Source organism: Lepidothrix coronata, unplaced genomic scaffold (assembly GCF_001604755.1).
Source record: "Lepidothrix coronata isolate B3197 unplaced genomic scaffold, Lepidothrix_coronata-1.0 Scaffold0, whole genome shotgun sequence".
Lineage (NCBI taxonomy): Eukaryota > Metazoa > Chordata > Aves > Passeriformes > Pipridae > Lepidothrix > Lepidothrix coronata.
In genome coordinates this window covers 1,119,897-1,132,414 of record NW_016690180.1, presented here as the reverse complement: position 1 = coordinate 1,132,414, position 12,518 = coordinate 1,119,897, and the positions used below count along the sequence as shown (strand labels likewise).

The 12,518-nt window shown below is 41.1% G+C and overlaps 1 protein-coding gene across 1 annotated transcript in view; it reads left to right on the top strand.

The window, feature by feature from the left end:
• The window catches only part of IRF2 (interferon regulatory factor 2), a 41,243-nt gene that overhangs the window by 19,896 nt on the left and 8,829 nt on the right, over positions 1-12,518 (top strand). Inside the window, 4 exon segments of the mRNA XM_017804748.1 lie at positions 4,195-4,294; positions 4,902-5,078; positions 7,533-7,579; positions 11,464-11,727. Of these exon segments, the coding sequence (XP_017660237.1) occupies positions 4,195-4,294; positions 4,902-5,078; positions 7,533-7,579; positions 11,464-11,727 (588 nt within the window).

The following is a 12,518-nucleotide window of genomic DNA, read 5'->3' as shown; positions in this document are numbered from 1 at the left end:
CCTTTAAATTTCAGCTATGAGTCTTGTTTCTCAGGAACTTCCTGCATCAGTGACTCTCACATGCTGTGGCTGCGTAAATAAATATTGCTTTATCCTTTCCCTAGTTAGCTGCCCTGTGAATTTGAGTAGGTCCTTGTTCTTGCAAAATGGGATCACAGCTGAAGATGAAGAGACCAGTTTTTACTGTTGTCTTTGTAATTTGAGTCCCATGTTGGGGTCCTTCTCCTTGAATATCTCTACTTCCGTGTCAGGTTTCCTGCTGACAGTCCATATCTGCTGTCCTTTGCTGGGCATTCCCTCCCAATCCTGAAATAATTTCTCGGTAGGGCACAGTATTTCAGATTTGAGCACATTACTCTTAAATATGGTGTTGTCATCTATAGGTTATGTTCACGTAACCTTTTTTGGTATATCTGAGGAATTGTACTTGCTTCCTTTGCATTGTAAAAATGCTGCCGCTGTGCTAAGGGCTTCATTCTTCCAAATTCAGAACACCAGTCCATAAAGGCAGTTTGTCATGTTGTTTAATGTTTGCAGCCCTCTGATTATGTTGTTACAGCAGTTTCTGCCTTGTTCTTCTGGCATGAACTCTTTGCATGCAAGAGTCGGGAGAAGATTTTGTCCTTAGCATATTCTGTATTGACCGAGGCTTGTTTCACAAATAAATTTTTTGAATTCTTTTATTTTTAAAGAAAACCCTGGCTCCTGTCAGAAAAAGGATACCAGGATAAGTGGCCTGCCTTGAGGATTATTAAACTCTGATTCCCCACTTCTACCCTTGTATTTGGCATCAATCTGGATTGCCTTTGTTGTGTTCAACAGGCTAACTGCCCTTCTAAGCATTTCTGTTTAAAAATGTTTAAACATTCATTCCAACAATGGATCACTAAACCAAAAATACATCTATTTTTACTTTAAATCCTGACCATAAACAAAGGCATGCATGGAATCAATGATACAATGTCATATGTATCATAGCCTGTTCTGTACCTACAGAATCGACTTTGGAGGCTCTAGGATTTTGCAATTTGTATATTTTAATTAGAGTTTGGCAAAGGACAGTTAAGAGTTTAGAAAAGAAAGCGGGTCAGATTATCAAGAGAATGAAACTTGTGTGTGCATATCTTTTAAGGAAATAAGATTTAAATAGGAAAGGAATTACTACTGTTCTGGGTTTGTCGTTGGCTCTTGGGGATTTTTTTCTGACTGAAAAAAGAATTAAACCTCTCTCAGTTAAAAAGGACAAATCAGGTACAGCTGACTTACCTAATACCTTCCCCTACTGTCTGTTGATGACATTATACCTCCAGAACAAACCCCTTTTTTATAGAGCTTAAAAAATAAATACTTGTGTGCCATCCTGGTGAAAATGTTATCCTGCTGAATGGGAATTTCTTTACCTTCCCAGAGAGACAAAACTGGGAGGTGTGAAGGAAATGCCATAATTCAGTAGAGGGCAGAGGTGGTGTGAGAAGGGGGATAATAAGAGGTCAGTGTCCCTCATGGATCTGGAAAAGGAAATTAGAGTGGAAACATTCCGAGTAGATGTAACAGAGTCAAGAGGCAACCTGCTGCTTTGATGGATGCTTGGAGTACTATCCTCAAGAAGGATGCTGCTATTTAAGATTTGTCCTATGACTTGTGGCTAATATGTGCTCATTCACCTGCTCAGAGCAGTTTGCAATGATGTCCCCACTGGAGCTTGGTAGTAATTCCTGTTACGCTGCAAAAGTTTTGTGGGTTGTGTTTTTGACTTTAGGTGAGGCTAATTTTTTAACAGAAAAGTGAGACTCCTACACAAATGTCCAGTGCTGTACCAGTCAGCACATGCTTTTGAAGTCCAAGAGAAAGCAGTGATGAGCCCTTCCCTATTAAGGTCATCAAATGAAAAAGAATATAGGTAATGTTTGATAATGTGTGAAATAAATAATTAGCATTTAAATAGAAAGCATCCAGGTAAACTAGAGCAGAACACACAACCACGTGATACTGATGCACCCAGCACCCTTGTGGGATTTCAGAGAAGGTTAGATCCTTGATAGGGGATGAGAAAATCTGTAGTTTCTGTATTTATATATATGTATTATAAAATTATAATACACGTGGATTCTATTTTGTTATTTGTATTTAATTTGCTATAATACCTGTGCTTAAAGACATCTGGGATTGGGAAGAACTTTCTGTAATAAACAGAAGCACTGTAATGACCACTTAAACTGCTGTTGAGTGTCCTAGCACCTTCCTTTGAAACAGTGAGTGCAGTTGATGATAACAGGATACTGTGTCTGGAGTCTTGTTCGGTCTGCTATGTTTTGAATTATCATATGGAATATGAAATCCATGATATAACCTCCATAGCATTGTGTAGCATTGTTCAAACCTCTCAAGCATGAGACTTTTAAATCTGTTCAATTCTCAAAGTTCTTGTCGATAGAAATTGTTTTCTATGGAAGTATGATTCTTTTCTCCATGCTTATTTTAGTCTGTGGGAGGGTAAAGGCAGGAAAGCTTCTTCTACCTCTGCTGAATACAGTAGTGCTCTGGACCACAAAATAGTGGGGTTGAGGCTTCCTTTAGACTGTTTCTACTCGGGGAAAGAGATGAGCATCTCTGTAGGATTATTTACTTATATATAGGGGTAAGAGTAAGGAGGCAAAACGAGAGAAGTGATAGGACTAGATTAAGAGGAAGAGTGAGAGTGTGAGGATTTGAGGGGAATGAGGAACGTGTTAAATCAGTGCTTCCACCAAATTAAAGATGAAGCCATGCGAGAAGGGAAGAATGCAATTCCAAACAAGTGAATGTACATGAGAGAATGGATTAAAGACAAGAGTTGAAGGACAAAATGCAGGCTCAAAAAAAAGAAAAGATCACATGGGAAGGAAGGGAAATAAACCTAACCTTGACATTAGTGAAATATTAACGAGACAGACAAGGAAGAAAAGTGGTTGTTGGGGGAAGGGGAAAGGACAAAAGATTCATCTCACATGACCACAGATATCTACAATGCAGTCATTTAAAGGAGTGCTGCCTGTCTGGAGTTATTTGTAGTCAGTGTAGAGAAATAGACTCTTTTAGGGTGCAATTCAGTTGGCGTATCTCAAGTGGCCACCTCAGGAGGAGGGAGCATTTTGCCCTGGAAGTACTTTTCTCTTCCCAGACTGAGAATTGTATCTAAACCTGCAGAGGCAATTTATAGCACAAGATGTCTGCTTACGGAGACAGATAAGATGTATTCCTCCCAACAGGGGAGAAAAAACAAGTGCTGTGTAACAAACTCATTTTGTATGGCTTTGTAGAAAAGAGTGTGAAGAATTCTGAAGCAACTCTGTAGGTCAGTACGAAAGAATTCATTACCATGTTGTATGACATAAAAGCACATCTTACCCAGCATCCATTTGGCCCAGTATCCTGTGTGCTAAGTGCTTGTGGAAGGAGTGTAGGAATCCATGCTGTTCAAGCTCTGAAAGCCCTTAGGCTCTTTAATAGTCACCAGTTTACTGTCTTCCATGATCCCTTTGGGAATCAGTTTGTACTGCCACCATGTAAGGCATGCCCTGATTTAGCTACATATGTGTTAATTTAGAAAAATTTGGATTGCTTTAAATGCACTTCTCTTTGGGCTAAAGTTTCTGAACTAAAATATGTTCAAGTATCTTCAGTGCTACCTCTTCACATGAGTGTCTGGTGGTTTTTATCCCCACTAGAGAGATGTCTACAGTTGATACATTCATATGTCTGTTTGCTTGGCATATAAATTTATAAGATCTCTTTGCTGTGCTAGTATTTACTGGCTGAATTCTAAATCCCTTGAATTTGCTCTGTTCCTATAGTTGTTTAGTTTCAGATGTAATTTTTCTAATCATAAAAGTGCCTGTGCTGCCAAACTAGCCTTTGTTTGAATGTTTAGAAATGTGTAGTACTGCATGTTTTTTCCATGTGTCAGCTTGGAAAGCTGCCAGGCTCATCTTCCATGAAGTGGCTTCTGACTATTTCATACACTTGAGCTGTATTCTGCCTTTGGTGACGCCAGTGGATATTTTCCTGTTGACTTCAGTGAGAGTGACAGTGGGTTAGAAGGGAGCAAAACACTTGCAGATGCTGAAACTGTGCTTATAAATGAGTGACTTAAAGTCATCAGAAGATCCCTCAAGTCTGTCAGTGTTGGCATTTCCTGTTTGTTTTCCCTTCCAGGAGAAGAAGATTTTTCAGATTCCCTGGATGCATGCAGCAAGACATGGGTGGGATGTTGAAAAAGATGCTCCCTTATTTAGAAACTGGGCAATTCACACAGGTATCGAACTCATTTTCTGCAGGACAGATTTTCACATTGTTTTCCCTTTTAAAGTTACATTTTCCTTCTTCCTTGTCTTTGCTTTTCTAATGCAGAGAGTGAACTTAAGTTTCCAGATTTGTGGGAGGCTAAGTACTTTTTTCAAGGCCTACAATACTCTCCAGCTTTACTGAAGTGCCATAACTCATTTGCATTGATGAACACTAAAACTTAATTGATTTAAATGTTAACAACATGGGTTCAAAACTGTCAGAAGTAGAGCACAGTCAGCACTTTGTAGACACAAGCCCTTAGGCTTTTTATGCCTTTCTGTGGATTTGAGCCAGACATAATAAAGGTAAATGCTGTGCAAGCTTTTCCATGTTGTTGTGGAGTCACATCTGATCTGCAGCACCCTGGGTCTTTCTTGAGCACAAACTGTTCATCATGTGTTCTAGAAATGTGCATGGAAATGAGATCACAGCACTCTCCTGCAACCTCAACTATTGTTTGAATGCTTCTCATGGGAACCAAAGACTAATAGCTTGAAGCCAACCTATGTTGTTATTAACTTGCCTTAGGTTTTCAATCGCATGTCATATGTTCCTAACTTTCTTTTCTTGCTTAGGAAAATACCAATCAGGAGTAGATAAACCCGATCCAAAGACATGGAAAGCAAACTTCCGTTGTGCTATGAACTCCCTGCCTGACATAGAAGAAGTGAAGGACAAAAGTATAAAGAAGGGAAACAATGCCTTCAGGGTGTACCGGATGCTGCCGTTATCTGAAAGACCTTCCAAAAAAGGTAGATGGGAGAGCTTGTCAACGTCAAATGCTCCTGAGGACATTGTGTTGAGAAATACACCTACTGCAGATAGCTCAGTATGCAAGCTACCAGTGCAAGCCTGGCTGGCTGGGAAAGGACTGGAGCCCCAGGCAAGGAGCTTGGAAAGGGCACCAACCCTTCACCTAACAGGGGACAGCAGGACCAGTGGCCAGCTGGCTGGGGGTCGGGGCTGGCTGGGGGGCAGAGTCGGGCACACAGAGACTCTACAGGAGCCAGTGAGCAACGGGAAGACCCCAGACCCAAAAATAACTATTGAAATGGGTACTTAGACTGTAAGGGTATAAAAGTCCAGGGATTCCTTTGTTTAGGGTGCCTCCCCAGAGGTACCCAGGTTGAACTGTTCCTATTGCTGTACCACACAGTTATTGAATTAATTTTTTTCCCTCCTGAAAATGGATACCTGACACTCTGCTGCAGGAAACCTAGCACAGAGAAATTACTTTAACAATTACTACTATTTTGGAGCCTACAAAATGTGCCAGTTCTTCTGTGAAACCGAATGCTTTTATCCAGATGTTCCCAAAAACTTAGGAACAGCTGTATAAAAAATGGCCTACATCCAGTTAAGAGAAGAAGCTGCTTGAAGAGAGGATTAATGAGATGTGATAGCTCCAAGCTGTTGATGTTTGTCTACTAAAGCCGATGGAGTTATGTTCAGATTCTAGTCCCAGGTTTCCTTCAGTCAAGGAATATGATTGGGGAATATTAGAAATCAATGCATTTAACTCAATAGGACTCATTCAGAACACGGTGGCAGACATTGTGGTATCTTTTTTCAAGCAAGAGCAGAATTAAACTGGCCTCTGTCTTGAGCTGGGTGGAAGCAATACACTCTGCTCAGAATGTTAAACCATGAAACAGCATTGTTACTTACAAAGACCACGAGAAACCAAACCCCAGGTCATCATAATAGTGAAATGGGAAACTATTTGAATTCCCAAATTTAGGGATTAAGTCTCCTGCCTGCCAGGAGAGGACCTAACCACCAGACCAATCTCATGAGTATTTGATTTCTTTTGAAGTAGAAACATTGATTTATTTATGGCTCATTGGCTTTCTTATGGCTTCTTTACTGGTATATGGAGTAGAACAATGGCTTCCTTAGTCCTCTGGTATCCTCTGTTGTCTAGGATTTCAGATGAAAAGATAACCTGCAAACCAAATGCAGAGTGTTCCTATAAAGTCCAATTCCGTTTAGCTGTAGCTCAGTTTGCTATTTTCTTAGATTGAGAAGTGAAAGGCACAACTGCAGTTTAAGGTCAGTGTGACTGGAAATGATGAACCATGGAATTTTTGGGGCAGAATCGTACTGTGAAAGGGAGATCAATCTGCAAAAGATAGAACAATTGCTTTGAAACTGTTTACAGTCTCTTGTCAGTAGAATATTTTGTATGTTTAGGCATATTCCCCTGGACCATAACCTGTCTCTTTGTAGTAGATTCATGTAAGAACTACAAAAGTTCATCTTGAAATCTGAGATTCTGGAAATGGGTGTTGCAGCAGGAGAAGATTCTGCAGAAAGTCCAGTTAACTATAAAACCGACATATCTTGGGCCCCATATATTTTTTCACATGCCCTTTCTTCATGGCATGTGGCTAAATTTATGTGTGGGAGCAAAAGAATCTGGCTGCAAACATTTCTAATTTTCAGTGATACCTTGTATTAGAGATGGGAGAAATTCCTGGGACATGCCTGTCCCAACGTGGGGTAGAGCTGAGCATGTACCAGTAAGTCTGAGCTTCCACATCGGGGTCTCATGAGGTCAGAGCAGGGCAGCAACACTGGGGTCTGCCAAGGCACATGACATTTTGTAAAAGTCACATGCTGTATGGTTTTCTGGATTCTCAAGTCCAGGATGATTGCATAAACCACTTTTGCATGAATTGTAATATGTATTTCCCCACCAGGTTGCAACGATTTACAAAAATTTTGGTTGAAGTTTATTGTGATCTCTTGCCACATTAAATGGGTTAACAAACTCCCTTTTCCTGTAGCTGCAGTGAGAGTGTCAGAAAAGTGATGAGACATAAATTTTGATTTATTTTTTTCCCGTTAAGAGTATTTTTCTCCCCCTTCCTTCTTTATTTTTTTAACAGACCTTGTTGCTTAATTTGTCACTATTCCAAAGTTTTCACTTTGATTTTTTAACTGCAGTTGCTTTCCTGGGTCCTATAGTGGTTCTCTCTTGTAGTCTTTTAAAAAAGAAACATAAAGCCAGAGTGTTTAAGAGGAATTTTTGGCTGCCTGGACCTTAAAGGAGGGGTAAAATTAAGCAAAATGTGTTCTCCCTTTACCAGGATGTCCTGCCATTTTGAGGCATATTTTGAGACTATTTGTTGGTAAATATAGAAAGTGTGAAGGATAACTCATGGCACACAGAACTTTATGAAATTTTCCTTCTGTTGTTGCAGGAAAAAAAACGAAATCCGAGAAGGATGACAAATTCAAACAAATTAAGGTAAGAAGTGTCTGTTTAATAGTGTGAGAACTTGTGAAAACAGTCTGTTGCACATATTTTTTAATATACCCAACAGTATATTGTGGTGGGTATTTGCAAATGCTTGTGGTTTGGTTAAGTAGCTACAGTTACCCAGGATGTTGTTTTTTTTTTTTTTTAAATGTGAAGGCTGTTAGAGCTGTGACTTACATCATCAGTGGACATAACCCCTGTGTTACAATGCCTGGAGGTTGGAAAACTGGAAGTCTCAGCAATACACATGCCATTTGCTTTTCTATGTAAGGAGAAATACAGTAATTATGGAAGGAATGCTTCTGAACAATAGAGCTACCTTTTGGAGCAATTAGTTTCTGTGTGTAAGGCATTTGAAATTAATTTTCATTTCAGCAAGGGGGAGAAGTTCTGTGAAGTGCACCTTGTGATCATGTTTTGTCAGTTAGAAAACCTCAGTTGTAAAGCTCTTCAGCTGCTGCCTGAAAATTTGCTTGTTCAGAGCACGGGCCCAGACTGATGTTGCTTTCCCTGTGAAGCATGGTGCTTCCCAGCTTTCTCACCTCTGCCAAGGGCCTCTGCAAGGTGGTCAGTATTACACACCAGCAGGATTTAGTCCACCTTCAATTTTTCAAAAAAACCCAAATCTTAGAGGTTTCACACTTTCAGCCTTCAGTAAAATTTGTGTCCTTGGGTTGTATGTAGCGGCTGTGTCTGCAGTGGAAGGGCAGCTTGGTCCCCTGCTACCCGCTTCTGAAGGGCTGAGCACCCATGGGTTCAGACTCTGCAGCCACTGGCCAGGAGATGCTCTGGGCCAAGGGAGTCCAGAAAACTGGGAAAAACTCCTCCATTGAAATTGGGTTTGGAAGGCAGATGCTGCCCCAGCAGTTGTGACATGGAGTTACATGTCAGAATGCTATGACTTTTAAATTGTTTTAAAGGAACCAGTTTTTCACCATCCTGTCTGGATCATGCAGCCACATGTGCTTGTTATAAAGTGACTTTGATGGTAGCTGGTGTTCAGAGGGAACCAGTAAACTCCTTTGGTCAGGGCAGAGCAGTGTGTGATCCCTTCCAAAGCTGGCAGCAGTACTTTGCTATTCGCCTACTTTGGAATCTTTCTTTTGGACAAAATATTAAATATGTGAAAAGCTGTAGAAGCACTCAAACAATCTCATCCTCTCCAGTAAGATCAGTCTCACAGTCATTGCTGAGGGAGTTCCAGTGATACCAGGCAGATTAGTACATGAGGTGTTAGATTTAAGAGTAGGTGCCAGCGGGGTGATGCTTGCAGCTTTTGGGAGCACTTTCCTCCAGCTTCGTTGCCCTGAGCCTCACAGAAGCACTAGGGCAGGTGACACAGGAGCAGTGAGCTGAGCTGATCGTGTACACCTGCCAGTGGTACCTACTATGAGCATACAGCTCACCAGCCACCAACTGTGGTATGGCCACTTCTTCTAAGCTTTGAGCTGCGGCTGAGTAGTGTTCTTGTCTGTTCCCCCTTGCTCTGACAAATGTGTGCACCAGCTGGTCTCCAGGTGTGCCTGGATTTCAAAAGAGGTGCTCCTTCCATGCTCAGCCACTCTTAAGCTATTGAATGTTGAAGGCTGTAACAGTGGAGAATGGTGGTGGATGAAATAAAGCAAATGCACATTTCTGAGCACTGATAGCTGCTTATAATTGCTTTGCTTGATGATGTGACTTCCTGAGATCCAAGTTGCATGGGTTTTTTTTGAACGCTTTACAGTTACCCTGAAAAATCTCTTTAGTGGAGCTGAGTGGGAGGCTGCTCCACGATTTGCCTGGTAACTGCAATGGGGTAACAGCAGCAGAGGGAGAAGCTGAGGATGTGAGCACAGATCTGCGAAAGGACTTCAGCATAGCAAGAGCCTCGCAGTGAGCTTCCCGTTGTTGTCACTGCCGGACCCTGTGGGCACCCACAGCAATCCCCTTGGTGGGAGTGAAGACACCCTCCCAGACCTTACTGAGCTTGAGCAGGGTGCTCAGGGCACTCACTGCATGTCCCCGTGGATATGAAGAGTCCTGGACCTTACCAATTCCCCGCTCCACATTAGGAAAGGGAGGCTGTGAGCAGGTCTCCCACCTCTCAAATAGGTCTCCTACCATTGGGATTTTGGGCAAACAGAGGCACTATAATTCATTAAATTCATTACAAAATGAATTCTCATCAACGAAGTGTCAGAGCAGCCCAGGTAAAAATAGTCTCTTTCCTTTGAAACAAAGGACTGAACTGGGTTTAATTTTTACTTTATCCTAGATGTATCCTTTTGACCATGCAGCTTCACATTGAGAGACATTTTTTAAATCTTAGCAACACTTTTCCCCATGCATTTAGCTTAGGCTAAACATCTAGATACTGGAAATTTACCAACTGCACCAGTATCCAAGCCTCTTTGTGGATCTGGCACCACCACCTGAGTTCCAAGATGCACATTTGTTTCTGAAGCTTGAAAGGGGCTACTAAATAAACTTCTCTGTAACCAGGCCTCAGTAAAGTTGAGCAAGGTGCTGCGTGTGCAGCGTTTCCATGGGGGCTGCTGTGTTTGCTGTGTTGCACAACGACAGATACTCCACAGGGTGACAATGTGCAGCCCTAACATGTCTCTGCAGTCATGATTCTCAATGGATCAATAGCCGCTAATTTTATATTTTCCAGCTCTCCAGGTCTTTGACCTGGGGGTCAACACAACTGGCATGGCTCATCAAAGACCAATTTGCCATTAACACTTTGCACCCTTCTGATGTGCAGAAGAACCTTGGGACAGGGTGCATATGTTTACCTTGCTTAATGGCTGGGAAGGTGCTTGTGACAAAGTGACAGCTCATTTTGAGTGGATCACAATCACAGCATGTGACATCCAGGAAATACCTGTCACAGTGTCCCCAGTTTCTTGTCCCAGAGATAACAGTTCATACAGTTAGTACTGTGAAGGGCTCGCATCTCAAGTCCTGAGGCTCACCTTTGCCCTGCGTTTGATGAAATGCTTTAGAGCAGTGAAAATGAGCACAGCATGGCAGCAGATCCATGGACAGCTCCGAACCTCTCTGCTGGTGTTTCTGGCTCAGTAGCAGGATAGAACTATCCTTGCAGGGCCAGCCCAGAGTAAGAACACACAAGACTTTAGACTTTGTAACCAATAACCATGTAAGGGAGACAATGCCAGACAGGAAGTTGGACTTGTAGATAATCCTTTAAATGTGTTTATAGCTTTTTAAAGAAATCCTAAGTTTATGGAATTAATTTTTTTGGTGTCTACTCTGAGGGGAGTTTTTAGATTCCCATTCAAGTGTACCAGGCTTACAGGAAAGCTCAGTCTGTGTAGAACAAGTGACATTTTCCCAATGCTGTTGCCCTGTGGTAATGTTTATGATGTACTCTAAAAGGCTGTATTTAGTGTAAACACTTTGGTTTGCTTTCAGGCTTGCTGTAGAGAAAAGCTAAGCCTAGAATTTAGTAATTGCTGTACGAAGTTAAAGCTTCCTTTCAGACAGCAGGAAGAGATAGAGCATTTTCGGAAGGGAATGAGGATGAAGATTGAGTACCGTTTTAAAGTGATGTTTCTTCCTTGTTTGTTTCAAATGGTAATCTCTTGTAGTAAATAGCATACTAATTCCTTGCTCTCAGAAGACTCACTGTTAATCTGAAAATTAAAAATAGCTTCCGTTTCAAAGCACAAGATTTGGAAATGAAGTAGACTCTGTCTTCTCAGAGAACCAAAATATTGTTTCTAAGACAGCGTTCTGCAGAGAGCAGGAGGTATATGGTAGGTGGAAGTGATGGGATTTATTACTGTCTCAGAACAAAGAGTTGAACTGTCTCCAGCCTCCTGAAATAAAGCAATTCTGACCCAACTGTACTGCTTCCATTCTAGCAAGAGCCAGTTGAATCATCTTTTGGGATTAATGGGCTAAATGATGTCACTTCTGACTATTTCCTGTCCCCCAGTATAAAAAATGAAGTTGACAGTACCGTGAACGTTGTAGGTAAGTACTCCTATGCTTTTCTTAAACACTAGGCACTCCGGTGACTTCAAAAACCTTTTTGACTTTGCCAAACTCATCTTGGGGTGGGTAAGAATTCGTCAGGTATTGTGGAAAAAGATACAGTGCAGATGACCTGCTTGTACCCTGAGGGTGTTGCACAATATTGGTTTCTCCCAGATAAAAATTAACTCTATATGTGTGTGCTTTCACCCCCTCCCCCCCTTCACTACACTCAATAAAAAGCTGGTTGTTTCAGAACCAAGAAAGGTGAAATAAAATATCTGGAACAAAACTGTAGTAATTATAGTGATTCAACTTTAAAAAACCAAGTCTATCTAGGATGTATGTAATTTTCTTTATGCTGGCATTGTCTCATAAAATACAGATTTAAATTTGGGAGATTTTCCAGTGCTTACCTGGCATTTCACAAAGCAAAATACACAGATTTTCCCTGGGAAAAATGCCTGCCACTTTTCTTTTTCGAAAACCTGTGTCTAAGGATAGAATTCAGGAACGGATTGTATGTATAGACATGTGCATTCATGTTTATTTATCTCAGTTCATGCAGGAATAGATGCTATCTTTTGCCTTTTTCAAAATTAGTATACTGCTACTTAACAGAAGAATTTCAAGATCTATTGTATTTCATTGCCTACATGTTTTTCCCCTCATGGGTCTAGAAAAAAATGTACTGTTTCAACAACACAGCATTGTGTTTGTACAGAATTTGGCCCTATGTTCCTTTTGAAATTTTATGTTCAGTGAAAGAATATAGTCTTTCCCTTTCTCTTAGATAACTGTGGATTCAGATTAGCCATCCCCTGAGATGGCTCCATCCCTGTGCATTCTTCCGATCTAACTAGTGGCTTTCAGTTCTTTGGTGGATTAAAATGAATACACTTGTTGTGTTTTCATACTGCTGGGATCAGAGTTGTACAAGACC